Raw genomic sequence first — 26,858 nt, forward strand, 5'->3', positions numbered from 1 at the left:
CTGAAGTCAGTGGAAAAACGCTCATTGACTTCATTGAGACCAAGAATTGGCTCCATATATTCAGTCATCACAACAGAGAAAGCTTGGAAGGCAGTTCTGTTGTTCACCAAAAATTATGTATTGCATTGGGGATGGCGGGGGGAGGGGATACTTAATTTTCCATGTTTCTTTCACTGTTACAAAGGGTGGGTCTTGAAAATCACCAAAAATGTGTTACATAAATTATGGACAGCCCAAGGGAAGAGCCGTCCACTGAGCGTCGACCGCTGACAGCCCTGGAAATACAGGCCTAGATGTACTTCAGTAGGTCCCCAGTGACTGGTGGCAGGGAGACAGAGGACTGACCGCTTACAGAACCACATAATCACTTTACTCTCTGAGATTGTCAGTGTAACTGGCACTCCGGAGATGGGTGCAAGTGGAGATCCCCTCTCCTGCAGTGTGTTCAGGGGGCTAAGGGCGTGTTCGTGGTGCTGGGGGATGAGACCCCCCGTTACGCAGCGTGTCGAGGGGCTGGGGGCCATGATTCCCCATCACACGGAGCGTCCGGGGCTGGCAGAAGCTGGCTCACTCCAGAGCCCCCAGCAGGCCCCATTCTCGCTTCATGACACCTTGATAGTGTAATTTCGTGGGCGGGAGGTCAGCCCTCCTGCCGCTGTGACTCCCCCTCCATCCGCCAGAGGGCGCCAGACACAGGCGCAGCGCTGTACAAGCCGCTCATGGGCTCGCCCGCTGAGCTCAGGTAGCGCATGCTCATTTTGCTACCGATTCGCTTGCGCTGAGAGCATGCGCATTCCTCATGCTCTCCAATCCTCCATTCCCGCGCCCGCCCCTGCGATTACCTTACCGCATACGCACGCGCACTCAGCCACAGAACTCCCCCAGCCTCGCTCTCAGGCGCGGCTAGGCGCATGCGGCCTTCATCTTCCACCGGCTTGTCCTCTAACCAACAGCCAAAGCCTCGCTGAGATTACCAGGCGCATGCGCGTTTTTGCTCCGTCCTAGGCAGTTGGAATAGGTGCTGTGCCGCTTGTCCGCAGCCATGGCCGGGGCGCTGAAGAAGGTGAGGGCCGGGGTCAGGGGCTTCTCCTTCACCGCCACGCCCGGGGCTGCTGGCCTCGGGCCACTGGCTCCCTGGGGAAGGGCAGGGCAGGGCAGCCTGGCGGGGACTGATGGTGGTGGGCCTGGTAAAACTCCCCCCTCCGCTTCAGAGAGCAGCCAAGGCTCCCCGGGACACGCCGAGCAGCCAGCGCTGATAAGGGCCCTTCGCAGGGACAACCCCTGCCGCGGAGAGCCCCGCGGGTGCTGGCCGCTCGCTTTGCTTTGGGAGCCGAGCCGAGCAATAGCCCGAATGGAATCGGGAAAAAACGCGTTAATTCTACCGACTGCTTAACGTGAGCTGCCCCCCCGCCCCTTCTCGGCGTGTTTGTCGTGCACCCGTCGCTGTGCTGGCTGCGGCCCGGTCTGCGCTACGGCTCTATAGCGGGGTAATGATGTTGCTAGGGGTGTGGATTTTGAGTGACTTAGTTATACTGACCTAACCCCTTATGTAGACAGCGCTATGTGGGCAGGCGAGCTTCTCCCATCGACATAGCTACGGCCTCTTGGAGAGGTGGATTAAGTATGCGGATGGGAGAAGTGCAGCTGCAATGCTGCAAGTGAAGCAAGCCCTAAGTAAAGGGAAATGGAGGCTCTTTGCCCCCAGCCCTCTGGATTTGTGTGATTTTTTTTTTTCTGACCCTTAACTCCAAATGTTGTAATTCCCAATATATGCTTCAGTTCAGCTGACGTTATGAGTCAATAGTGTGTGTTATAGCAAGACTTGAAATAAATAAATTGGCTTACTAAATGTGTTCTGTTTGTGCAGACCACTGGGCTCATGGGAATAGCTGTATCTGAGACTCCTCACGAGGTATGTTTCAAGTATATTTTAATATCTAATTGACAGACTGCAAATCAGAGTATTCACTTGTTTTGCTTGACTTGTGTATATTTTAAGTATCTTACGATCCTACAGGGAGCACAGTTATCTGAAATCCAAAACTTGACTAGCTCCAAAACGTTCAGTTTGATGGAGAATATTGGATACGGTCTGGAAAGGTTTACTTTTAAAACTAAAAAAGGCAGTTCTTCTGCAGATGTTTTTTGTTCTATAAATATAAAAATTTGACTTAGTAGTTGCTTCTTAGAAACAATTAATTTCTAAAATCACTTACAGTAAGGCTTTTTTCTGAGCAAACATGAAGTAGTAATTATTTTTCTCTGTAGAGCCCTAAAATGGTGACAAGAACAGTGTAACTTGTATGATGGAGTGCAACTATTTAGGTTTGGTGGCTTGTAAAGTTAATTATTATTCTGCATGCAGATTTTCCCAGATCAAATAATAGATTCTGCAGCCCCATACTAACGTTTCTGTAAAATTTAATACCTGATCTACGGGGCAGGAGCGGTGTCTAGATCAGGGGTCGGCAACCTTTCATTTATTCGCTTTAATTTAAGGTTTCACGTGACGGTCATACATTTTAATGTGTTTTTTAGAAAGTCTCTTCTAAGTCTATATATTATATAACTAAACTATTGTTGTATTGTAAAATAAACAAGGTTTTCGAAATGTTTAAGAAGCTTCATTTAAAATTAAATTAAAATGTTGATCTTACGCCGGCAGCGGGCTGAGCGGGGCCTGCGGCCGGGACCCTGGCTGGCAAGGGGCCGGCAGCCAGAACCCCAGACCGGCAGTGGGCTGAGCGGCTCAGTCCGCTGCTGCTCAGGGGTTCTATCGGCCGGCTCCTGCCAGCAGGGATCCCGGCTGCTGGACCCGCTCAGCCTGCTGCCGGCCTGGGGTCCCGGCCCTGCCCACATACAATTGGTACCTACCTTCTCCCTGGTTCTGGCCCATTCTCTTCCTCTCTCTCTCTCTCTGCACTGAGCTGAGGGTGGGAGTGCACTGAGCACAGGGCTGGGGGTGAAGGAGTAGGCTGCGGGTTGGGGTGCAGGGTCTGGCCGGGAGCTGGAATGAGGGAGGGGGCTCAGGGTTGGGGCAGGAGGTTTGGGTGTGGAGCGCTTACCTGGGCAGCTCCCATTTGGTGTGAGGGGTGCAGGTGGGAATGTGGGGTGTGTGTGCAGGAGCTCCTGTTTAGTGCTCAGGGTGGGGGTGGGGAGGTGGGGGGTGCAAGAGTCAGGGCTGGGGGCATGTGAGGGGGTTGCAGGTGTCAGGGCATGGAGTGTGGGGGGCCTGGGTATGTGTGGGGGTGTCAGAGTCAGGACTGGAGTCATGGAGGGGGGTGTGTGTGTGTGAGAGAGGGGGATACAGGGCTCAGGGCAGGGGCCTGGCAGGTGTGCGGGGCTGCAGGACTCGGGACCAAGGGCTGGGTGTATGTGAGGTGGGGTCAGGGCAGAGGGCTGGGGCTGTGGGGTGCTCACGGCAGGGGGCTGGAGGGGATATGCCCCACTTCCACCCCCCCTTCGCCAAGGCCCTGTCCCCGCTTCTTCTCTGCCTCCGTGGGGAGCAGAGAGTACACTGACTCTGCTCCTCCTCCATCCCCTCCCTTGCAAGGGCCATCAGCTGATCAGCCTGCAGGGAGGGAGGGAGAGGAGGAGGAGGAGGGGCAGGATCCCAGCACACTGCAGGAAGATGCAGGGGAACCGGCAGGACCAAGCTTTTGCCCCCTGCACCCGCCGGGGGGCGGGGGAGAGCGGAGAAGAGTGGGCTGGGCAGGATTTTTAATGGCACGCTGCAGCCTGCCATTAAAAATCGGCTCCCGTCTTTGGCACACGTGCCATACATTGCTGACCCCGGTCTAGATTGTAAACTCTTTGGAGCAGGGACCCATATTTTGTTAGGTTTGTATAGTGCCTAGTGCAGTGGGACCTTGGCTCAAGACACAAGCTTTTTTTATTAAATACAGAAAGTAGGATTTAAGTGGTTCCAAGTAGTAACAGACAGAACAAAGTAAGTCACCAAGCAAAATAAAATAAAACACGCAAATCTATGTCTAATCAAACTGAATACAGCTAAGATCCTCACCAGTTCCAGAATGCTCCCTTTTGCAAACTAATCTCCTTTTAGCCTGGGTCCAGCAATCACTCACTCCCCTTGCAGTCACTGCCCTTTGTTCCAGTTTCTTCCAAGTATACTGGGGGGTGGAGAGGCTCTCTCATTAGCCAGCTGAAGGAAAAATGGAGGGTTCTCCCATGGGCTTAAATAGACTTTCTTTTTGTGGGTGGAGACCCCTCCCCTCTCCCATGCAAAGTCCAGCTTCAAGATGGAGTTTTGGAGTCACCTGGGCAAGTCACATGTCCATGCATGACTGAGTTCCTTACCAGCCAAGACACGAGCTCGTAGGCATCACTGTAATACAAAGAATAAATCTCTTGATAATTCTCACTGGCACTCCTAAGGAAGTAGCTTCCTAGTTCATCTAGGATAGAGGTTCCCAATGTGTGGGATGCACCCCCCGGGGGGATGCAGTGGCCTGGACCAGCCCCATGGGTTGGGGGGGAGATAGCAACACTCAGCTCTTCCTGGCCCCCAGCTGCAAGCTCCGCTCCTGGTCCTGCCCAGGCCCCCCAGTCTGCCCACGCGGCCTCGGCTGCCCCCAGCCTTGGCTCCCTTATCCTGTCTGCTTCCCCCCTCTCCCAGAGCATCGGCCCCACTCCTGGCTGCGGGGGGGAGGGCAGGTAGGGGAAAGAGGGCGTGCAAGGTAAAAGTTTGGGGGCCACTGATCCAGGACATAAGATTTTCCACTAATGCATTTGAAAGGACTCTTAGATTGTTTAATATCACAGCAATCCCATATCTCTCTCTGAAACATTGAAATATTCAGACTACACAATAATCCCACTAGGGCGAGATCATGCCAGTGTCACTGCTACTGTTGCTTGGAAAGAATTAACAGGAGTATAAAACTCTTATAAAGAGCCATATCTCCAGGGCTGTCTTACAACTTTTATGACAGTAAATTTAGGGCTGCAATTAACCCCTTGATCTTAACAGGCTATTTTCCTTCTCTTTTCTCCTGCTGTTGTCTGTATAATTCTGCTCCTGCTCCTTGCCCTTACCTCCAGTTTCCCACTCCTATTCCTTCCGCTCAGAATTTATTCTATTGGTTCCACTATCCACCTTCTCCTACTACAGCCTGATCTCATCTGTTTCCCAGCTGCTGTGAATTTTTAACTAATCCCTGAAGTTTCTTAAAAACATGCTGAGGGTGTTTATTCAAATCCACAGACTTTTCTACAGATGAATGTAAATGAAATCATCCTAATGTCGGCACCGGTAATAGGTGCCCTTTTTAATGGATTCGGGAGGGGGGAGGAAGGTGGCTATATCTTTGGTTTTGATTATTTGCTTTTTTTCTTTAAGGCTTTGTGCCGATTAACATCTCTGAGATAGATTAAGGGCCAGATCTTGAGAACAGATTAAAACATTCACAGCACAGTTCATGAGGAAAGTAGTCAAGAAGATTAGCAAGGTAGTTTTATACTCTACAGATGATTCCAAACTGGAACCCCGAATTGAAACACATCATGGCCCAAACCCAGGTCAGAATTCTGCACTCAGACCCAGCGACTTTATTGGTATAGCCAGTGTGAATTTGAATGCTGTAGTTCTCTATATTTTATTTTGTGGGCTTGTTGATTATTTAAATATTTAACAGTCATTTATTATTTACACACTTCCACATGTCTTCCAATCATTTCAGCACCTGAGGATACTGTATACAAAAATTCTCACTGCTCTGCAGGACATCCCCAAAGATGCAGCATATAGGAAATACACTGAACAGATTGTAAATGAGCGGTTTAACATGGTAAAAACAGTAAGTATAGCACTACTTGTAAATATTTTATATGCAAAGTTTGTACAGCAAAGACTATAGTATTCTCAAAATCTCAGTTTATTTTCAGAGAACATATAGAAGTTATCTGTTTCAGAGAGATGATCAAGGTCACATACTCTTTCTGATTACATAAACTACTACTCCTTTGTGTATTTAACTAGAAAATAGCAATGGTGTCTGATCACTGATTTCTGCTAAAAATAGAAATAGAAAGTAGTTATCTGAAGATTTGCAGAATAGCAGACTTCTGGGTATTTTATTTACACTCATTCACTCTTTTACCAAATGCATTATTTTAGCTCTTTCTTGCCATTCAGCATTTTTGAAAAAATCACTTTTCTATTGGGCAGGGTCAAATAGCTCATTGCATTCTTGCTTTTGTTTGACTACAGTGACTTGTTGAAAGGATGAGTATCTTATTTCTCCAGAAAGCTATGATCACACTTTCTGTCCACAATCTGTGGTACAGCAGAATGCTATTTTTGCTTCTCTGTACATCTGAATCCCAATAAAATAACTTTTTTGGGGGTATTTCTCTTTATATTTTAATGAGACATTGCTTATAGCAGGAAAGAACAGTACAGGAATCATGTATTCCTGCAGTGTAAAATAGATTACCTTGAAGCTAACTCATTTGAGTGGTTACATTTAGGAAGAATTGAACACCATGTGATCTATTTTAAGTTCTGTCTTTGAGTTCTGTACTTGATATTTTAAAATAAAACTAAACATTTTATTGTATCTGAATTCACAGGAACCTAATGTGCAAAAACTAGAAGACAAAATGAAAAGTGGTCAGATAGAAGAAGTGATAATGCAGGTAAAGTTGGATACTGTTTAAAAATGACTTTGCTGACGGGCAACAACTAGATACGAGTGCTTTCTTTGCTCTTCTGTGAAAAGAGAAATGACAAGCATTAAGAGTGTATTAAATATATAATAGCAGCATGCCTTTTTGAAGCTGTAACAATATAGACACACACAAATTCCCCCAGGAGTACAGAGTTAAAGAAAACCCTGTTTCTCCTCCCCCCCCCCCCCCCCCCCCGAGCCCAGCCATGGCTCTCGCCCAGCCCAGATACTTGTGCTCCCTCCTTCCCCAGAGCCCAGCTGTGGGGTGCCCCCCAGCCCAGAAACCCCCAGAGCCCAGCTGCAGAGCTCCCTCCCACCCAGATACCCTCACACAACCCCCCCTCCCCCCCGAGCCCTACTGTGGGCCCCCCTAGCCCAGAAACTTGCATCCCTTCCCCTCCAGAGCCCAACTGTGGGGGCCCCCCAACCTAGACACCCGCACAACCTAATCCCCAGAGCCCAGGGAGCCAGAGGGAGAAACAGCCTGATGTTGGGTCCTGGGCTTATGTGGAGTTTCTTGCACGCCACCTCCTTCCTTCAGGGCATGCTGGTAACTGCAGCTGCCAAGAACCTTCCAGCTCCTCCTCCCTCCCTACCCCAGCAGTGTCGTCTACTTGCAACAGTTCTGCAGTCCATTTCTGTGGTGGGGGGGAAAAAAGGAAATTCAGCACTCTGTGTTAATTTCTGCACACATTCTGCATGCGCAGTGGCACAGAATTTCCCCAGGAGTATCTATCCTACCCATATACGAACCCTAAGAGGGATTGATGCTTGGCTTAGAGGAACAATGTTAGTGCTCAAGTACTCCTGTGGGCCAAAGAGGAGAAGTGTACTGCTTGAACAACTTTTCCTGCTTGTTACGTTCTCAGACTGCATGACCATGATGTGGGAGGGAAGGAAGACAGGCAGGTGGGTGGTTTAAAAAGAGGTGTCGGTCATTCTTTGCTCTTCAGTTAGGAAGCCCTTTTGCAGTGGGGTTGGGAGTATGGAATCTTTGCTAGTGCCCTCTCTTATGGGTGCCAGTCAGACAGGAAAGGTGACAGAGCAGCCCTTGGAGCCTGGAGTTTCTCTGTAAATTGTCCCCCCCCCCCCCCCACAGATGTGGATTGAGTTGATCTGGTGGCTACATGGAGCTAAGAGCATTTCTGCCCTTGAACTTCTTTTAGGCAACCTGACATTCAGTTTGGGAACCAATATGCTGCAGTGTCACTTGGAGTGGGTGTTGAGTAATCTGATCTTGGGTTGGCAGGGTAAAGTATGTTTGTAATGAATGATCGTATTCATGCTATTTGGGGTTATATAACATAATTCTACAATTTGTTTTAATTTAGTTATAAATCGGCCTTAATTCAACATCTGATTAATCTCCTTTTACAAATTGATTGTAAATTCTTCAGGGCAGAGGAATCTTTTTGTTATGTTTGTATAGCACCTAGTATCTTGGAGCCCCCTAGGAATTACTGCAATACACAAGAATTTACATTTTCTGCTTGCCTTTAAGATAAGTTGGGTTGCTGCTATTCTGTTCTTATTCAGTTTTTTTCTCACTCATGTTCAACTAATCAAATTATTAATCTGCAAATTTCTTTTTAAAGTAGAGGTTATGTCACAAATAGATAACTCTTGTAAGAACATACTACTCATGACATGACTGTAGCTATAGGTAGGGCCCTACCAAATTCACGGCCATGGAAAACGCGTCACGGACCATGAAATCTGGTAGTCTTGTGCGCTTTCCCCCTATACTATACGGATTTCACGGGGAGACCAGCGTTTCTCAAACTGGGGTCCTGACCCAAAAAAGGTTGTGTGTGTGTGTGGGGGGGAGGGGGGCTGTCAAGATTATTTGGGGGGGAGGGGTGTCACAGTATTGCCACCCTTATGTCTATTCTGCCTTCAGAGCTGGGCAGCCAGAGGGTGGTGGCTGTTGGCCGGGCACCCAGCTCTGAAGACAGTGCCCCGCCATAGCAGCGCAGTAGTAAGAGTGGCAATACCATACCATGCTATCCTTACTTCTGCACTGTTAGTGGCAGCGGCTCTGTCTTCAGAGCTGGGCTCCTGGCCAGCAGGCGCTGCTCTCTGGCCGCCCAGCTCTGAAGGCAGTAGTAAGGGTAACAGTACCGCAACCCCTCTGCAATAACCTTGTGACTCCCCCATAACTCCTTTCTGGGTCAGGACCCCTACAATTGAAACACCGTGAAATTTCAGATTTAAATAGTTGAAATAATGAAATTTACAATTTTTAAAATCCTATGATTGTGAAATTGACTAAAATGGACCATGAATTTGGTATGGCCCTAGCTATAGGGTAGGTAAAAATGAAAATTTCTGCGTTTTCTTCATTTACCTGCAGTGCCATTCTACTTACTCCTGTAAATTTGAACTCTATCATAATTACAGTGGGCTTCATTGACTGTTCGGAGATGAGAATAGATTTTATGGCTTTGCTTTGTGATCCATTGGCCCAATGACTGAATTGCTTGCAAAGCACTCTAGATGGAACTTTGGTATCCGAAGAGCTTGTAAATTCATAAAATATGTTCTCCAATTATAGATTAGTCAGACTTAGATCAATATCTCAGAATATAATTAAAATTAAAAATCTCTTGTATATTTTTATCAACAGGCTGAAAGTGAGCTCTCTCTGGCAAGAAAAATGGCACAGTGGAAACCATGGGAGCCTTTAGTTGAAGAACCTCCTACTGACCAATGGCGATGGCCAATATAATAGTCAGCGTTATGTCTGTAACTACTTGAGAATCGAAAAAAACACAATTAAATATTAGTATCATGTTACTGAAAATTGTTTGTCTTTAAATTAAAGAAAATAGCTTTTGTATATGATTTGTTTTGCCTCAATATCTATTTACATTTAGCAGGATGTAAAGGTCCAGTCTGACTTTCTTGCAAAAATGCTTTACTAAAACTTAGTTAAGCTATTGAGCAATCTGATTATTTTCTTTCCTGGCTTGCTGATTTAACAATATATTTTAGTAGAAACAGAAACTTTCTTCTGTGTAATTATCCTTCTTTTCTTGTCTGATCCACTTCTTGACATTTTATCAGCATGGAAGCAATTTTCATGTCTGACTCTGGATTGTGGCTACACTGAACTGGCTAAGGCAAGAAGAGGAAAGGGTGAACTGCCTTTTACACACACGCTTGATGATCAGCCATGGTGAGATAAATACAGATAAGACTGTGTGTCAGTTTGATACTTTTGATTAAATTGGTACATTTGTAAAGTTTTGGAAGTCACTCTGGGGGAAAAAGCAAATAATAAAAAACAAGTCTGCAACCAAAATTATATAACTACGTTTAGTAATTTTTGCCTCCATTAAAGTTCCACTACCCTTCCACGTGTGAATTTTGTTTGATAGTGTGCTGGTAATTTTTAAGGATTTGAGAATCACTGAAGATAATCCTAAGAGTATACAAATGCATCTATAACTCAGCTAATGCTGTGTTGGTTGTGAACTGGCATATAGCCTTCAGATAAAAGAACTTGACATTCATAATTGATAGTTTGGGCCAGACTGTTTTCCTATTTACTTAAATGGAAATAGATTAAGACCATTTGTGAAGAAAATATGTCAATGTGCTTAATAAACCTGTAGAGTTCAACACTGAAAAGCATAACAGTTAGAAATCACAGGGATCAAAGCTGAGGCTATTTTTATTCATTCTTTCAGTACCATGATCCAAGTAATGCTTTCAAGTTTGCACGTGGCATATAGCCTCTGAGGAACAGTACGTGAGCTAACAATGCATACACATACATACAGAAGAACTCACAGTGAGCATTAAAGATTTAGATTAACAGACTGCCAGTACAATCATATATAAAACAGCTAGTATCGGAGAGGCTATTTCCTTAACTAAAAACTGTTGCATTTAGGGACTTGGATAATGTTGCAGGAGAACTCTAATTGGCAGTTCATCGTGCAGATACCATGAAGTTAGGAAGCAGGATGCACTGTGCAATTAAATACATTAAAGGATTGTTCTTACTGCTATATGAATATTGGTGAATACTTGAAATCTGTGCCCAATTCCGATCCACAGGCTTTCTAAAATGTGAATGTTGAAGGGATAGGACTGGCATACAGGAAAACTGGGGGACCAATTAAAACTTTTCAAATTTTGGATAACGTAAGCAAAGACTACAACTAAAATCACAAAATGTTGGGTAGTTACGTGGAACTTATTTCACGTTAATTGTATATACCAAGGCAGTTGACCTCTTGCGGGGGATAATTAACAAGCCCAAAGAAAGTCAGTGATAGAGGCATTTTCAGCTTAGGATATGGCAAAGCTAGAACTCTGTACACCGTATGCATGTTTCATTTTGCTAAGCCCACTTGATTGAACTGTTCTTCCCAAATGCACCACTCCCCACCCTTGTTTTGGAAAGGCTATTTGTTTTATTCCCATTTAAAAAGAATACATAAACTGAGAAGTTTTAGCACTGCTATGTTTAGAAGAGTATTATTACAAACGGTTGGAATCCCTGCTATGAAAATTGATTATGTATAAATGCTATTAGACTTGAAAGCTAAAGTAAGGGATTGTCTACATGGCTAGTTAGTACACATATGCACTAATATTTTCAGTACAAGTATTTTCAGGTAAGGAGTAGCCAACTGCATATGTGAAATAGTACATGAAATATTTTAAGCAAATTATTAGATTATACTGGTATATTGACATTGATTGGGACCCTGCTTTGAGTTGATACTCAGACAAAAATAAGCACTCCAGAATGTTGAGATTCCAGGCTGTGGCTGAAAGAGAACCGTTTATTTTGTGTTGCCCAATGCTTTTTATATGCATTTTCAACATGAGATGTAAAACACCTTTTCCATACAAAATTTCAACAACTTTTAAATGAAAAGCATACAATGTAAGAGTCTAAGTCTGTATCTTTGAGACTAAAGAATAACTATTCACACTTCGGGCAGGATTTGACTTGATTGGAATCAAACCTGTGTACATATACCATAAGTGTTTTGACCTATAAACCTGCGGGGAAACAAAGGAAAATAGGGCTTCAGCTACTGAGTGGTATTTTCAGTGACAAAACTGTTCAACCGTTCCGTACTGTAACTGGATTTGATATTCAAGAGTTAATTGTAAATATATATTTTGGATATTCATGATGTATTAATGGTTGGCTATGGACTCAACTTTTAGGAGTTTAATGTCATACATTGTTCATAGTGGTGGACTTTTCCTTATGAATTTTCACGTTTAAGTACTTTGATTTAACCTATGCTTTTTTTTGTTACAAGGAGCTAATGATATCCAAATACCTAATATACAGGCAAGAGCAAGCTTAAAGTTATATACATTTAGGATACTGGAGAAATGGTAAGGAGAAGATGGTTGCGGAGAGTATACAGGCAAAGAAACTAACTAGACTTGTAGTAGTATCATCCCACTTTGTTTTGCTTGTATATTTTTAAATATTTGACATATCTTTTTAGAGTGCATATTCTTTGGGATGGGGGGTGTATTCTTACTTTTACAGCACCAAGCATGTATTTGGGAAAGTATTGTAATACACAACAAAATATATATTTTATTAATTTACTAAATTTGTAGAATTTCTAAATATTTCTAAAATTATATTTATACTGAATTGAATAGACAGAGCTGTTACAGTAGCTGACCAGTTGATGTTTTCAGGACAAAATTGCTAGTTTATATTTTGTAAATATCTGAATGTTTACATTTTGAATAGTGAAGTTCTAAAATATTCATTTTAAAAGATTATCGCCAAGTTAAAGTATCTTTTGGTTATGTTAATAAGAGGTTTTTAATAGACCCCCCCCCTCCAATTTTTAATGAGTTCCATAGCTTAGCTGGAATTGTTTATTTGCAGTATTTTTTTTTTTTTTTTTTTATTAAATGGTAAGGGCTAGTATCTTCCAAGACAAAGCCACTAGATGGCATTCCACATGAGGACTGCAGTTAGGTAAAAGCAATTTTGTCAGATGACACATGCCAAATGATTATAAGTTGAATGAGAGTGAGCAATGTCAGATGATGAAAGAGGAATTAAAATAAATGGTTTTAGATAATGGGTACTGAGCTGATGTGAGATGAAGATATGCAAATTAGTATGAATTTTCATATTGCATTTAGTAGTTTTCCCATACACATAAGAAAACAACACTTTGCTCTTATCATGTCTCCAAAGTGCAGTAGCAACTGAAACACAAGGAAAAAATCTTGCACCAACTCTGCTGAAAACAAGGAAAGGGATGTAGTAGTTAAGTAAAAGTATGTGTTGTAGTCTTCAAAACTATCTTTTAGTCCTTTCTCCCTTCTTCACGTACACAAGGTGTGTCTGCAGTGTTTTTGACTTTAGTTAACTGGCAAATTACCTCACGGTTGCTAACACATATTGTAAAGTTAGCTGTGTTAGTCCTAGGACATGACACAAGGCGGTGAGGTAATATCAGCTATTGGACCAATTTCTGTTGGTGGAAGAGACAAGCTTTTGAACTTCATAGAGCTTCTGAAGGAGCTTAAAAGCATGTCTTCCACCAACAGAAGCTGGTCCAATAAAAAATTACCTCACCCACATTTGTAAAGGTTAGTCTGTTCACTCCCTAATTGTTCCAGGCTACAATTTCTAGTTTTTGATAAAAATTGTATACTTCTAAAATTTTGGAAATCACTCTGGAACTAACAATTGGGGGAGTGTCTAGACTAGCCTGTACAAATATGTTAACTACCTCGAGTTAGCTGGGAATAAATTAATTAGTGGGGTTTTTTTTAACACTTTAGTGAAGACAATCCTACAATTCGCTAATACAGGTTTTCCTGCTTTCTAAACTGTTACTAAAAGTTGAGAAACAGTTATGGCTTGTTCCTATATTAAACCCTGATAATGAAAATAATTGCAAGTGGGTTTAATTATCTCGGGCTGTAGCTACACTATGGAGATTGTGCTAGCTGTACTGTTGACATTAATTCCTTCCATCAGCGCATGTTTTCTGTTGGTGTAGGAATGCCACCTCCCTGAATGAAGTTAGATATGTCCACAGAAGCATTTTTCCATTGACAATGCTCAATGTAGATGCAGCTAGGTTGGCATAGTTATGTTGGCTGGGTGTGGGTTCCCCCCATCCCCCACCTTTACTGATGTGGTTATGGTGGTAGACCAAGCCTCAGAAAACAGCAAGTAAATCATATGTGCTCTGCATGATAAGATTGAAAATTTAACTGATTTTATGTTGTGGATTCAACATTAAATACCAGTTGCTAGTAGTAAAGTGGGAACAAGTAATGAATTAGAGCTCTAAGACGAATTGGTGTGTGCTATTTTTTTAAAATAGTGTCCATTTTCATTTCACTCTTTATGCTAGCCAGCAAAAAATGCATCCTTGCAGAACAGGGAAGTGTAGCAATTTTTTTTACTTTACACACTAACTCAGTAAGATAAATGTATATATTTGGTATTTAAATCCAAATCACGGCAGTAACCAGCAAAGTACACATACATTTTACGGAGAAGAGTTAATTTGTCAGATGTAATATTGTACATCTATAAATTAAAAGTAATTCATTCTAAGACAAATGTGCTAGCAGAGCATATTTTAAAGAGTGCCAAAATAATTAATCTGTTACCACTTGATTTCCAGCATGATTAATGGGACAATATATGATAAAAGAAAACATGTTATAATTATCTGATGTACAGTATGGCAACTCAGAGCAAATTTTAAAGTTAAGAAACCTCACCTTTTTAAAACACTTTGAATTTACATATTGACTTTCATTAGAAAATCTCAGTTTTGTGTAGGATGGGACTTAATGCAAGAGTTCAGAGCTTATTAGACCACACACTGTACATATTGCCATGTAATGGCAAGTGTGAGTGAGGTCTCCATTGCTAATACCTCATCTGTTGGGAGTAGCTATGCTCTGCATGGGACCTAGTTGTTGTTGGTGACTGCAGGAACTCTCCAAGGTTTGTGCATTTAAAAAAAAAAAAAAAAACAATTGAGTGCTGTCTACAAAACATACTGCTAGTTTATGTATATACAAGTGAACGACTGTTTCCCTGTCCTAAAGAGCTTGCAGCCTCATATAAAACATTTTGGGGGTGGTGGGGTAGGAGAAACAGTGGACAAGAGTGGGAGAAGGAAACGAAAGATTTGTTAAGCCTGTCATTTAGACATCAGGGAGCCAAACATGATGAGACAGATGGGAACTAAGTTTCTGTAGGGTTTTGAAGGTGAGAACTATGGGACTGAATTTGATGCTGAAGAAGCCTATGAAGGAATTCAGACAAACTGGCTATGGTCATTGTGGTAGGAAAGTGGATGATTTTTATAGCTGTGTTTAAGGTTGAGAGGTCAAGGGGGGAGAGAGCGAGAGAGTCACTAGAGAGAATGAGTTTGTACCCGTCCACTGTCAATATCCTGACCTCTAGTCAGGTTTCAGGCCAGGTCTTGGAATGGAGACAGCTGTTGGGATATCTCCATATTTCCACTGACGAGAAGGCCCATATTCATACCTATAAATCTGTCTATGGTATCTGATACCATACGGCTATGGCATACTATCTGCAGGATACCAAGGGAGGTTACACTCTCTTACCACTTCAAAACTTTTCTCCCTTGGAATTCTGCTGTTAATTGATTTATCTCCTTAGAGACCTAACACTTGATAAATCCCCCATCCTTTCATGTATTTATACCTACTTCTGTATTTTTTACTTCATATATCTGATGAAGTGGGTTCTAGCCCATGAAAGCTTATGCCTAAATAAATTTGTTAGTCTCTAAGGTGCCATAAGGACTCCTCGTTTTTTTTGCTGATACAGACTAACACAGCTACCACTGAAACCTGTTGGATGCTTAAATAACTATAGCTGCAAAAACACCCCCTCCTATTTTTTTTAATTTAAAACATCTGCATGAAATTAACACAAAGGCTATACACCCTCCTGTTGAATTATTTCATGAGCCATGTCTTCTTGATCTCCAGGTTCGATTAGTGCAACTCATTTTTCCTTATTATGAACATGCAGCATTTAAAAACAAACCCTTTACACCAGAATGCAGCAGCCTTCCTGATCACCGACACCAGCCACTGATAGCACATCACCTCAGTACTCCAGTCACTGTTCCTTACACAATAAACAATCAGTTTCAAAGTCTGTCCCATTCTGCAAGGCCCTCCATAGAAAGTGGCCCCGGGTGTCTCAGAGACTTTGTGACAGTGACCTCTCAGCTTCATTCCTCCAGACCTATGAAATTGTTATCCTCAAGGGTAAAATTCAGGATGTTCTGGAAAGGGCCCCGGCTTTGGAATACATGGCTGAAGGAAATTAGAATGACATTTGGAAGGAAGTGTAAAATTCATACCTCAGCTTAGGGTTGCACAACTAATAGTAGCAAGAAAGAATGAATCAACGGAGGCAAAGGCAAGAAGGACTGTGTGAGAGAAGGTAAGAGAGAAGAGTAATACATGAGGATGATGGGGAAAATAGCCCAGGCTGGTGTGGGGGAAATGGGGAGAACATTATATAGCTGACCTATTTTGAATATGGTTATTCACTCTTTGGGAAGCACTGAGATACTGTTATAATAATCTTGATAGAGAAATGAGGTGTGAAATGATAAAAGGGTTTAGTGATGGAAATGGAGAGGAGAAAAATATAATTTAGTGACTCAGTTTGAGAAGTGAAGACCAAAGTGATAGTGCTTGATCTTGTGGAACAGGAAAGGTAGTAGGGTTGCTGAAAATAGCAAACAGGAAAGGAATGATGGAAATAGATTTGGAATGAAGATAACTTCATTTTTCCACTGTTGGCTTCAATTTTTCTGACCTCCAGGAGAGGACAGAGCTATGAACAGTCAGGCACGACTGATTCACCAGGTCAGTGGGGAAAACCTGGTCTGCCATGAAACCACAACGCTCTAAATTCTTGCACTAGGCCTCAATGACTACTCTTTAGAGCAGTGGTTCTTAACCTATTTACCATTGTGGGCTGCATCCAATATTACCTGTATGGCCCTGAAGATGTCTCATGGGCTGTAGCTATGTGCTGATTGGACTGCAAGTTGAGAACCACTGCTTTAGAGGCAAGTGAATGTTTGCACAGCAGTTTGAACATGTACAGTGCTAAGGTAAGTAGTAGTAGTAAGACACAGCAGAAAGTCAAATGGTAGTTGGGTTGGTGGTGAAGGTTTGTGATGAATGAGGGGTATCGCCATTCCTTTAAAAAGTGTTAATTTAAAAGACTTTAAATTAATAGATCAAAATATTCACATAATGTCAACAAGTCTGTCTTTGCACTGTAATTTGCACACTAGTCAAAATAACCAGAATACTTACTCAGGATATTGTTAGTAACAAGTGGAAGCTCATTAAGGGTCAGTTCTGCATTAGCTGTAAAATGTTTAAGCTGCAGCACTGCCAACACGTCAACTGCCACTACCTTGTGGCAGCTGAACACTGTGTGCACATATTAATATTTTTAATTTAATGTAATATGTGTCATTTAGGTTACATACACTATTTGTGGGCTTATTCAGATAATGCATTTATGTGTTTGATAAGCGTCAGAGCAGGTTCTGTGTATAACGATGAAGTGACATCTGATGAAAGGTCGCATTTTCAAAAATGTGCGTGCACAATTATGGGTTTTGCACGCAGGGATGATTACAGCTCAGGCAAACGAGGTGCGCACTTGCATCTCTACATGTTCTTCAAAGGCAGGCCCGCCACTTGAATCTAAACTGCGTAACTAATCACGAAGGCTGCTCACAGAGCACCCACCTGGCTCACGGTTCAGTGCAGGTAACCAGCACTGTAATTAGCGAGAGGCTCGCTGGGCTCCAGAGCGAGGCCCAGCCTTTTGCAGGCCCGTGTTCTCCCCTTTGTGTTAGTCAAGAGATGCTGATGCAGAGTCTGGACTGGAGCGATCATACCAGCTAGAGGCCTTCGTGTCAGACGCAGCAGCCCCCAGAGTAGCGCGAGCTGGTGTCAAACCGGATCCAGCCCGGGGAGCCGGTTCGGCTCGGCTCCGCGCTCCACCCGCTCTCACTTAGCCTCAGCCTGCGCGGCCCCCCAACTCTCATTTCCTTCCCCTCCACCCTAGATCTCGCGAGAACGTGTGGAGTTCGAGGTTGCCATGGATACAACGACAACCGACCGGCGCTCGAGACGGCTGGGGGAGAGAGGTGGTTTGTCCGGGAAGCGGCCCTGAAGCTTTGGGGCTGAGGTAAAGGGGCCTCGACTCGGGGTATGACCCAGTCCCGAGTGAGGGAATCATGCGGCGCCGGCATAGAGGAGCGGAGCCGCTGCGGGAAGCGCTACGCGTACAAAAAGGGGAGGCCGGCGCCTACAGCTCCCAGCATGCCATGCGGCGCTCCCGCGGTAGGGGCTAAGGAGGCGGAGCGGCGCAGTGCATGCAGGGAGTTAGAGTCTAATGGCTGTACCTGTATTAGTAGAATGGGCTCTGTGGGCTTCGGGGGCTGCGGTGCATTCTGGGGCAGTACTTCATCAGCTGCTGGCTCAGGACAGTGTACTGGGGTCACAACCCGCAGTCCCAATGCCTGAATAAAACCATGTTCGGGGCTTGGTAGAGCAATCTCAACTGCATGATGGCAAGGGAGAGGTGCAGAGGCAATACGATGGTGCATTGGCATCCTGTACATGAGCTTGGTACAGTGACTGCCCATCAAGCATCAAGGTAGCATGTCACTGTCATCAGGAGCCCGGCACACCCCTACAGATCCACTGAGGCTGATAGCGAGGCGAGAGCACAGCTGGTGGGAAAGTCACTCTGAGCTCCTTCCGCTGTAGCACAGAGAATGTTCCTGAGCTGTGCACATAACAGATGCAAAAGAGATGTTCCTTTGCCTTAGGCCCATTAGCAAGGTCTTACTGACTGAACACTCTTCAAAAGGGTGACTCCAGCTTGCATTAGTTACATTGTCTCTCTTACCATAAGGTGTTTTCTACATATTTTGCTATGAAAATAGACTGGATTCAGGTTCACTTGACCCACATCGTGGGTTGAGTATCAGAGAAGGAAATTATAAGCAGCTACCATCTCTAGTGAAATTTGCTCTGTGAGGTCTTAATTGTACCCGGGGGGGATTTTACCAACTAATGGCTAGGCTACACTCTACTCCGTGTTGATTAGGCCTCAACTGGAGTGTTGTGTCCAGTTTTGGGTGCCACATTTCAGGAAAGATGTGGACAAATTGGAGAAAGAGCAACAAAAATGATTAAAAGTCTTGAAAACATGACCCGCAAGGGAAGATTGAAAAAACGGGGTTTGTTTAGTCTGGAAAAGAGAAGACTGAGAGGAGATATGATAACAGTTTTCAAGTACATTAAAGGTTGTTACAGGGAGTAGGGAGAAGAATTGTTCTTAATCTCTGAGGATAGGACAAGAAGCAATGGGCTTAAATTGCAGCAAGGGAAGTTTAGGTTGGACATTAGGAAAAACTTTCTAACTGTCAGGGTGGTTAAGCACTGAAATAAATTGCCTAGGGAGGCTGTGGAATCTCCCTCTTTGGAGATTTTTAATAGCAGGTTAGACAAATACCTGTCAGGAATGGTCTAGATCAAGGGTGGGCAAACTACGGCCTGCGGACTGAATCCAGCCCGCCAGCCGTTTTAAGACGGCCCTTGAACTCCCGCTGGGGAGTGGGGTCTGGGGCTTGCCCCGCTCCGGCACTCCAGCCGGGGAGCAGGATCAGGATCAGGGGCCGGTCCACACGACTCCCGGAAGCAGCATCATGGCCCCGCTCTGGCTCTTATGTTTAGGCAGTGACCTGTCCATGAATTTTATTAAAAATACCTGTGACTAAAACTTGGATGGGAGGTGCTGGGGGGGGGGAGGTCTGTGGGTGCTGGGGGAGGTGGCCCGGGACCCTGCAGCGGGGGAGGGCCAGGCTGTGGCGCATGGCCAAGGACCCCTGCTAGTGCTGGGGAAGGGGGAGCTGGGCCACGGCACATGGCCCGGGACCCGTGCTGGTGTTGGGAGGGGAGGGTTGGCAGGGCTGGCAGGGGCTCCCTAGCCGGCTCTGCGTCCCTGCAGCTCCTAGACGGCGGAGGGGCACAAACGCCAGCTGCCGCAGCTCCCATTGGCCGGGAACCTCAGCCAATAGGAGCTGCAGGGGCAGGGCCTGCAGACAGCACGCAGCGCAGAGCCTTCCCCCTCCGCCACCTCCACCACCTATGAGCTGCAGGGCCACCCTGAGGTAAGCGCCCCCCGCACCCTCTGCCCCTAACCCCTTCCCACACACCCAAACTGCTGCTGCTGGCCCAGGGGCTGCCTGGCTCAGGCAACCTCTGAGCCAGCACCAGCCACTGCAGAAGTCACGGAGGTCACAGAAAGTCATGGAATCCGTGACAGACTCGTAGCCTTACCTACGGTTAGTGAAAACGATTGGGAAGGTCTTGAGCCCACTGTTGCAAGGTTTGGTAATGCTTTTCTTTATGATCCAAAGATCCAAGCCACCATTAAATGGGCAGTATAGTGATAGACATGGTTAAGTGTGTTTGGTGATTTAAAGTATCCATATGCTTGGGGATAGGCACTATGCAATTCTAAAATAAATAAAAAAAGTTTGTGAATTATTATGCTTATTCATGCAGCAAGCTTAAAAATAGGTAATCTTACATTTCAGGAAAATGGCTGATCCAGAGGAGGTGGTGGATAGGGACAGTGAAGTAGATAAAACTGAAGCATCAGACACTGAAAAGCAAATGATAGAACACACCCACACAAAGCCACAAGCAGAAGACGATATAGAGACTGATCACAATAGCACTGCAGAGGCGTCGGTCCTTCTGAAAGCAAGGACAGATGCATCACAATCAAATGAGGATGGACTACAGAAGGAGCAGGAGCCAGCTCCAGAGGCTCGCGGGCAGGAACCGGAGCAGGAGCCAGCTCCAGAGGCTCGCGGGCAGGAACCAGAGCAGGAACCCGCTCCAGAGCCTCATGGGCAGGAACCGGAGCAGGAACCCGCTCCAGAGCCTCATGGGCAGGAACCGGAGCAGGAGCCAGCTCCAGAGGCTCGTGGGCAGGAACCGGAGCAGGAGCCAGCTCCAGAGGCTCGCGGGCAGGAACCGGAGCAGGAACCCGCTCCAGAGCCTCATGGGCAGGAACCGGAGCAGGAGCCAGCTCCAGAGGCTCGCGGGCAGGAACCGGAGCAGGAGCCAGCTCCAGAGGCTCGCGGGCAGGAACCAGAGCAGGAACCCGCTCCAGAGCCTCATGGGCAGGAACCGGAGCAGGAGCCAGCTCCAGAGGCTCGCGGGCAGGAACCGGAGCAGGAACCCGCTCCAGAGCCTCATGGGCAGGAACCGGAGCAGGAACCCGCTCCAGAGCCTCATGGGCAGGAACTGGAGCAGGAGCCAGCTCCAGAGGCTCGCGGGCAGGAACCGGAGCAGGAGCCAGCTCCAGAGGCTCATGGGCAGGAACCGGAGCAGGAGCCAGCTCCAGAGGCTCACGGGCAGGAACCGGAGCAGGAACCCGCTCCAGAGCCTCATGGGCAGGAACCGGCTCTTGAAGAACAAGAGCAGAAAAGCATAGAAGGACAGGAACCAGCTCTTGAACAGGAAAATGATCTTGCAGTGGGTAATCAAGAAGAATTGCTTGAAAAAGGTGAACAAGGTGTATCTGAGCCAACTGCTCCATTAACTGAAATAACTGAAGAAATTTCTCAAATTACTACAGAAACATTTGCTAAGTTGTTAGCAGCTGAAATATACAACTTAGGTACAATGCAACTGGAGGCTTTGGAATCTGAGAGGTCATTGCCAGAAGTGATGACAAATGCTACAGCAACAGGTATAAAGTTTGCCGCACGTAAAAATTGGTTGTTACTGCCATCTTTTTACAAAAGCTGTATTACCATATTTATTCACAACTTGCCAACAGTTTCTTGGCTTTTTCTCATCACCTTATTGAGGCAACATGGACTCCAGCCAATATTTGGTATTTTTGGTGTAAAAATCAACTTTAAACCATATTATATTAATAAAAATTGTGTTCCACCATATCCACCTGCTGGAACACCAAATAAACCGATTAAAGTAATACTTTACTCCTAACCTGGTAGCGAAGTGTAGAATAAATGAAAAGTGTTCTATATATTGATCCCTGTTTCTCTATGAGCTAAGATCAAGTGTAGTACCTGTTCTCTTCATTGAGAACCACAAAATAAACTGAGCAGTTCTGTCATACTGGCATGCGAGGTCACACAGTAGTGCTGCCATTGTTATGATTTACATTCTGATTTGTTTTTTGTAATTTTGGTGTAAATCATTTTAAATATAACATTTATAATATAAATGTATTTCTAATATATAGATATAAAATTTATACTGTTATGCACATGAAGCATATGTGAATGGAGGAGAGAAAAGTGCCTTATGCATATTGCAAGAGCTGAGATGCAGTTTTTCAATCTAAATAAAAGGATATTTATAATCCTTCTAATTAATGTAGCAGGAATTGGCATCTCTGTTTATTTTCCTCAGTTAAAATCATGTTGGTTCCTGATATCCAGAGGATCACAATGGCTTTTAACATTGACCAAACTGTAGGGAAGCTCAAGCAATGCTTTGCATCACAGCTAAAAGTACCAAAAGATGTCTTACAGGTCGGGTTTCAAGGTACGTATTACGGATATATTAAAAACTTCCTTTGTTCTTCAGCCCTGTTAAAAATAATAAATAGTTAGGCCCCGATCCTGCAATTGGATCATCAAAGGCAGACTTCTGTGGGGCTCCACGTGAGTAAAGGAGTCTGATCATGTGGCTTCAATTGTAGGATCAGGACCTTATTTTGTACTCTTAGTAGAAATATATTTCTGGCATATAGTAATTTAACAGACCTGGTGTCAGATCATTGAAATCAGTAGAATTACCCCAAGAATGATTTTACCCCTGAAGGAATAGGATTCAGCTCACACTCACTCAAGTGTTTTGTCTCTGCATGACAAAAAGCAGTAAACATTTATTTCAGTCAGTAGATATATCTCTGAATACACTGGGAACAGGTCAGTTGAATAAGAAGTTGCATTTTTACATCAGCTCCTCACAGGAGAACCACACTTCAAACATTTTTTGTTGGTGAACCAAACAAAATCTTAATATTTTTCTAATGGTGAAAACATGTTTTTATTATTATACCCTAGTTATTTTCCTTAAACATTTCACAAAAATATTACCTCAGGGTTGAGAACAAACTTGGAAAGTTCCAGACTTTTTCTACTTCAGAAAACTTAGAGTAAGTGAAATCTTAGAGCATGTCTGATTTAGTAGCAGAGCGCTAGGTAGGACTGGAAAGGAAACAGTTGGTGTTTTGTGGTTACGAGAACTAGAAAATGAGTAAGATCCAAGTGGTAGAGGCTGCTCTGGAAAATTACTATTCTTAATTTTTTCCTTTGTGGCAATGACACAGAGTAGATGGTTTTCCTGGCATCTGTTTCTCAAAACTTGCTGCTTGAGTCAGTTTTCTTTTCTTTTCTTTTCTTTTTTCGTGGAGGATCTGCAGGAGCAGAGATGACCAAAAAGTGGCACAGAGAGGCTCCATGCTGGGCAACAATGGAATTGGCAGGCTAAGCTTTTCAAACCTGTTACAGTGGCATTAAAACACCTTGTCAAAACCAATGGAGACTCTCTAACAGACCCAGGGCTCAACTTCATGTATTTTAGTAACATCTTTCCATTAAAGAAATATGAACCATTTCAAATACATTGATACAATCTGCCATTAATTTTAATCTGAGTTAGTGTTTAAACCAGAGGTCTGCAGCAGAATATCCAGTGTATTTCAGCTTTCTGGCCAGTTTGTTTATTGTGCACACACAGCAATTCTGCACACACATTAGCAAGTTTGTAAATAGAAATATTAAATAGAAAATACTATGTCCAAGATTTTCAAAAGTGACTAGTTAGTTTGTGTGTCCCAGTTGTTGGCTGCCCAACTGGAGACACCTTTCAGAAAGTGCTGAGCACATAGCCGGTAAAGTGTCTTAAGTTGGGCAGCCAAAGTCTCAAGAAACTTGAAAATTTATTGCTTATGAGTAAAATATTCCAAAGTGCTTAAGTCCCATGGAATTCTGTCTGCTTTTACCTTTCCAACTGGTGAATCTAGCCACCAAATTTTAATTATCTGGGGACTGGAGTGAGGGCATTCTGAGTATGTTTTAGAATAGAGGTGCTCTGTGTAACCCAGAAATTTTATTTTTAGTTTTCATATTAAAACTAAAATGTATTAAAAGCCATTCAGCAGAGTTTTTACTAATACATTAAATCCTCAAGGAGGGCAAAGAGTAACTAAGTGTAAAAGCTAGAATTTTAGATGTACTTAATGTTAACAAATAAGATAAGGAAATACATAAATTGCTGTGCCTTTTTTTCTATAAAGTGAATATGAATGATTTTTTTCTCTGTGTGATGGTGACAATGCTACATCTGACATCTTTTGGGGCAGAAGTACCACAAATTTTCCCTAAAGTCAGCGGCAAACTGGCTCAAAACACCATGATTATTCTTTTATATGTTTCACTAAAATCATCTGTAGTTTTTATTTCTTCCTGAGGAAAATTCTTAACTGTATCCTCATTTTTTAGAGAAGAACACCTTATATTGTTAATTTTTTTCTTTTTTCTTTTAGGGAGGCTAATTGAGGATAATGAGACTCTAATGGATATTGGAGTTAGGCCTCATGGCACTATCCAGATTGAGATGTTCTCTCTTGATCCAGAACAGTACCCAATCAAAGCAATTAAATTGCAGCAGGACTACAACATGCCTGATGTCATAACTGTGAGAGTGCAAACAGGTCAACAGTGTTTTTCAAATATGCATTAATATTAATATTTGTGTCAAATTGTAATCAGATTACTTACAGAATAGTATACAATTGTATCTAATGATTGTTATATCCGAACAGATTCTGACACATTCCAAGATGTAGCAGTAGAGATTGAAAGACCTACCTATCGTAAACCATTTCTGGGAGGATTTAAGCATAGGGTAACAGGTGTGGAATTTCATAATGCAGGATCACAAACAGTACCCAAAAAACGACGTGACAAAGGAATTAAAGTATTTTGCAGGGAGACACAGGTAATCTTTTAACAGTCTCATTTAGAACCTTTTCTGCTAAGCAGAATAGAATATTGACATTGTTGTCAGAAATTAAGCTGACTGGAGAAATAATTGAGCATAAATTGGAAATAAATATCAAAATAAGCAGTTTAACTTAAAAACAAATAGTTGTTAAGATTAACTTGCATGATTTTAAGTAGCCGACTTTCATTTTAATTGAAAAAAAATACAAAAATCCTCAGTATAGGTTGTTATGATGTCATATTTTAACATAAACTATATTTTTGTTCCAGACCGTTGTGGAGAAAAATAAGCGCCAACAGACTAGAAATACCACCTCCACACAGATGACTAAAATTGGCCTCTATGTGTCAAACATGACTGACAAGCTAATAGAACCAAGAACATATCTTACAGCAGAAGAATATCATAAACAAAGACTTGATGCAGTAAGTTCTTATCCATTTATCTGTAAAGCAACACATTATAGATATGACGGGATAAGTGTTCAAAGAATGTGTTTAAAGATGAATGGCAAAAATGCCTGTTAATCTTAAAACTTTATTCTTATGATTGCCAGTGGGGTAGGGAGAAAGCATGTATCCGCTAATTTACACTGTTATCAGCATTGTATTTTAACAACACTGAGATCATCATTAGTTACTGCACATCTTGAGAAATTTGATCTGCAGACTTTGTGGTTTCTCTCTGAGAATGAGTGACATCCCAACTGCTATGTATAGAAGTTTGTCTAAACATGTTTTCATTTCCTCATAGCTTTCTCATAAAGTTTCTTTAGTTAGGCAAATTGTATGCATAAGTATACATGACTCCACAAGTTGATCCATGGAGGCATCATGGTCTAATAAGATGGAGCACTGGAGTGGAACTTTGGAAATCTGGGTTCAGTTCCTGGCTCTGCTACTGAGCTATTTCCTTGTTCTGGGCCTCCATTTCCCCACTGATTTTTTTTGTAATGATGAAAAGTGTTATATATGAGCTAGGCAGTATTGTGATTTTGATCAATGAGAGTGGTGAGCATCTTCGGAACTGGGCCCTGAATACATGACTGCCCCCTTAGACCTGCAGTTTGTTTTAGTATGGTCTTTAACAGCCCTTACAGAAATTATTAAAGGATGTGCAAATGGAATTATGCAGCTAATTTTAGTTGCATTTTCCAGTTTTCCCTTGGAAGGTAGGCATTTTTGAAGATTTCTTCCATAATATTACAAGCCAGTTTTGGTGTTTGTGAAAGCACATGTAACTCCATTTAATCAATGGTGTTATGTCTGTTTACGCTAGGTCTGAATTTTTGGCCCCATAATTTATTATATTGTTAAAACTTGCAAGCTGGCATATACAGTGCTGTATCTTGCTCTTTGTTAATATAATTGAGATTCTGTGGAAAGCTGGTTATCTGAACTTCTCTAGAACATGTATCTCTACTGGATGTACTTACTTATCATCTTGTTAATAAATATTTGAATTCTGCATATCTATATCCTCTCATCCAAGTGCATTTACTAGAGAGAAAAAATTCTAGTCTTTGTTTCTGTTTTCTGATAAACGCCATACAATCAACCCTTTAAAAACAAACAAAAAGATCAGCATTGTATCTGAAAAACTCTTACAATTTATCTACTCTACCATAAATTTAGTTCATTCATTGTGGGGAAGCTGAACTGGGTGAGCAGTCCTGTAGGATTACATGATGTAGTGGAATCTGCTGAGTGTCTCCTTAGGATTCATGTTCTTCTCAGTCCAGTTGCAGGTCCCCTTGTGCTGCAAGTTCTTGTCGTCTATCCGCAAGCTAGCTATCACATTTAGAGCCAAACTCCATGTCCCTAATCCCTTCCCCAGGCTGACTGCATGTTTCCTTAGGTGCACAGGTGCCAGCTTCAATTTGCCGGTTTTTGTCTCCTCGGATCTACTAAAGGGTCTCCTTAGACCAGGGATCGGCAATCTTTGGCACGCGGCCCATCAGGGAAATCTGCTGGCGGGCCGGGACGGTTTGTTTACCTGCAGTGGCCACAGGTTCGGCCGATCGCAGCTCCCACTGGC

At 43.4% G+C, this 26,858-nt stretch overlaps 3 protein-coding genes across 13 annotated transcripts in view; 2 read left to right on the top strand and 1 right to left on the bottom strand.

Annotated features, from left to right (window-relative positions):
- ASB15 (ankyrin repeat and SOCS box containing 15) overlaps positions 1 to 927 on the bottom strand; it is a 60,530-nt gene extending 59,603 nt beyond the window's left edge. For all 8 annotated transcript variants that reach the window (XR_004645442.1, XR_004645439.1, XR_004645443.1 and 5 more), the window contains exon 1: positions 848 to 927. Coding sequence is in view for 4 of the 8 variants with exons in the window: in XM_034768097.1 (XP_034623988.1) it covers positions 848 to 913 (66 nt within the window). In the remaining 4 variants the exon portion in view is untranslated. The remainder of the gene's footprint in view (positions 1 to 847) is intronic.
- On the top strand, positions 925 to 14,702 carry NDUFA5 (NADH:ubiquinone oxidoreductase subunit A5). 2 transcript variants are annotated; one of them, XM_034768157.1, is made up of 5 exons: positions 925 to 1,063; positions 1,868 to 1,912; positions 5,703 to 5,819; positions 6,595 to 6,660; positions 9,319 to 14,702. In XM_034768157.1, exons 1-5 carry the CDS (start codon positions 1,043 to 1,045, stop codon positions 9,418 to 9,420), a joined length of 351 nt encoding a protein of 116 aa, XP_034624048.1. In that variant the 5' UTR covers positions 925 to 1,042; the 3' UTR covers positions 9,421 to 14,702. The 2 variants fall into 2 exon arrangements, with proteins under 2 accessions (XP_034624048.1, XP_034624056.1); XM_034768165.1 differs by lacking the exon at positions 925 to 1,063 and adding an exon at positions 1,371 to 1,394.
- A 3,091-nt stretch (positions 14,703 to 17,793) lies between these two features.
- The window catches only part of IQUB (IQ motif and ubiquitin domain containing), a 50,227-nt gene continuing 41,162 nt past the window's right edge, over positions 17,794 to 26,858 (top strand). Inside the window, exons 1-6 of one of the 3 annotated variants that reach the window (XM_034768039.1) lie at positions 17,794 to 17,937; positions 20,360 to 21,525; positions 22,218 to 22,352; positions 24,361 to 24,528; positions 24,640 to 24,815; positions 25,091 to 25,246. In XM_034768039.1, coding sequence (XP_034623930.1) covers positions 20,364 to 21,525; positions 22,218 to 22,352; positions 24,361 to 24,528; positions 24,640 to 24,815; positions 25,091 to 25,246 — 1,797 coding nt within the window. In that variant the 5' untranslated portion in view covers positions 17,794 to 17,937; positions 20,360 to 20,363. The remainder of the gene's footprint in view (positions 17,938 to 20,359; positions 21,526 to 22,217; positions 22,353 to 24,360; positions 24,529 to 24,639; positions 24,816 to 25,090; positions 25,247 to 26,858) is intronic. The other 2 variants (XM_034768058.1, XM_034768048.1) reach the window with 2 other exon arrangements.

Source organism: Trachemys scripta, chromosome 1, assembly GCF_013100865.1.
Source record: "Trachemys scripta elegans isolate TJP31775 chromosome 1, CAS_Tse_1.0, whole genome shotgun sequence".
NCBI lineage: Eukaryota > Metazoa > Chordata > Testudines > Emydidae > Trachemys > Trachemys scripta.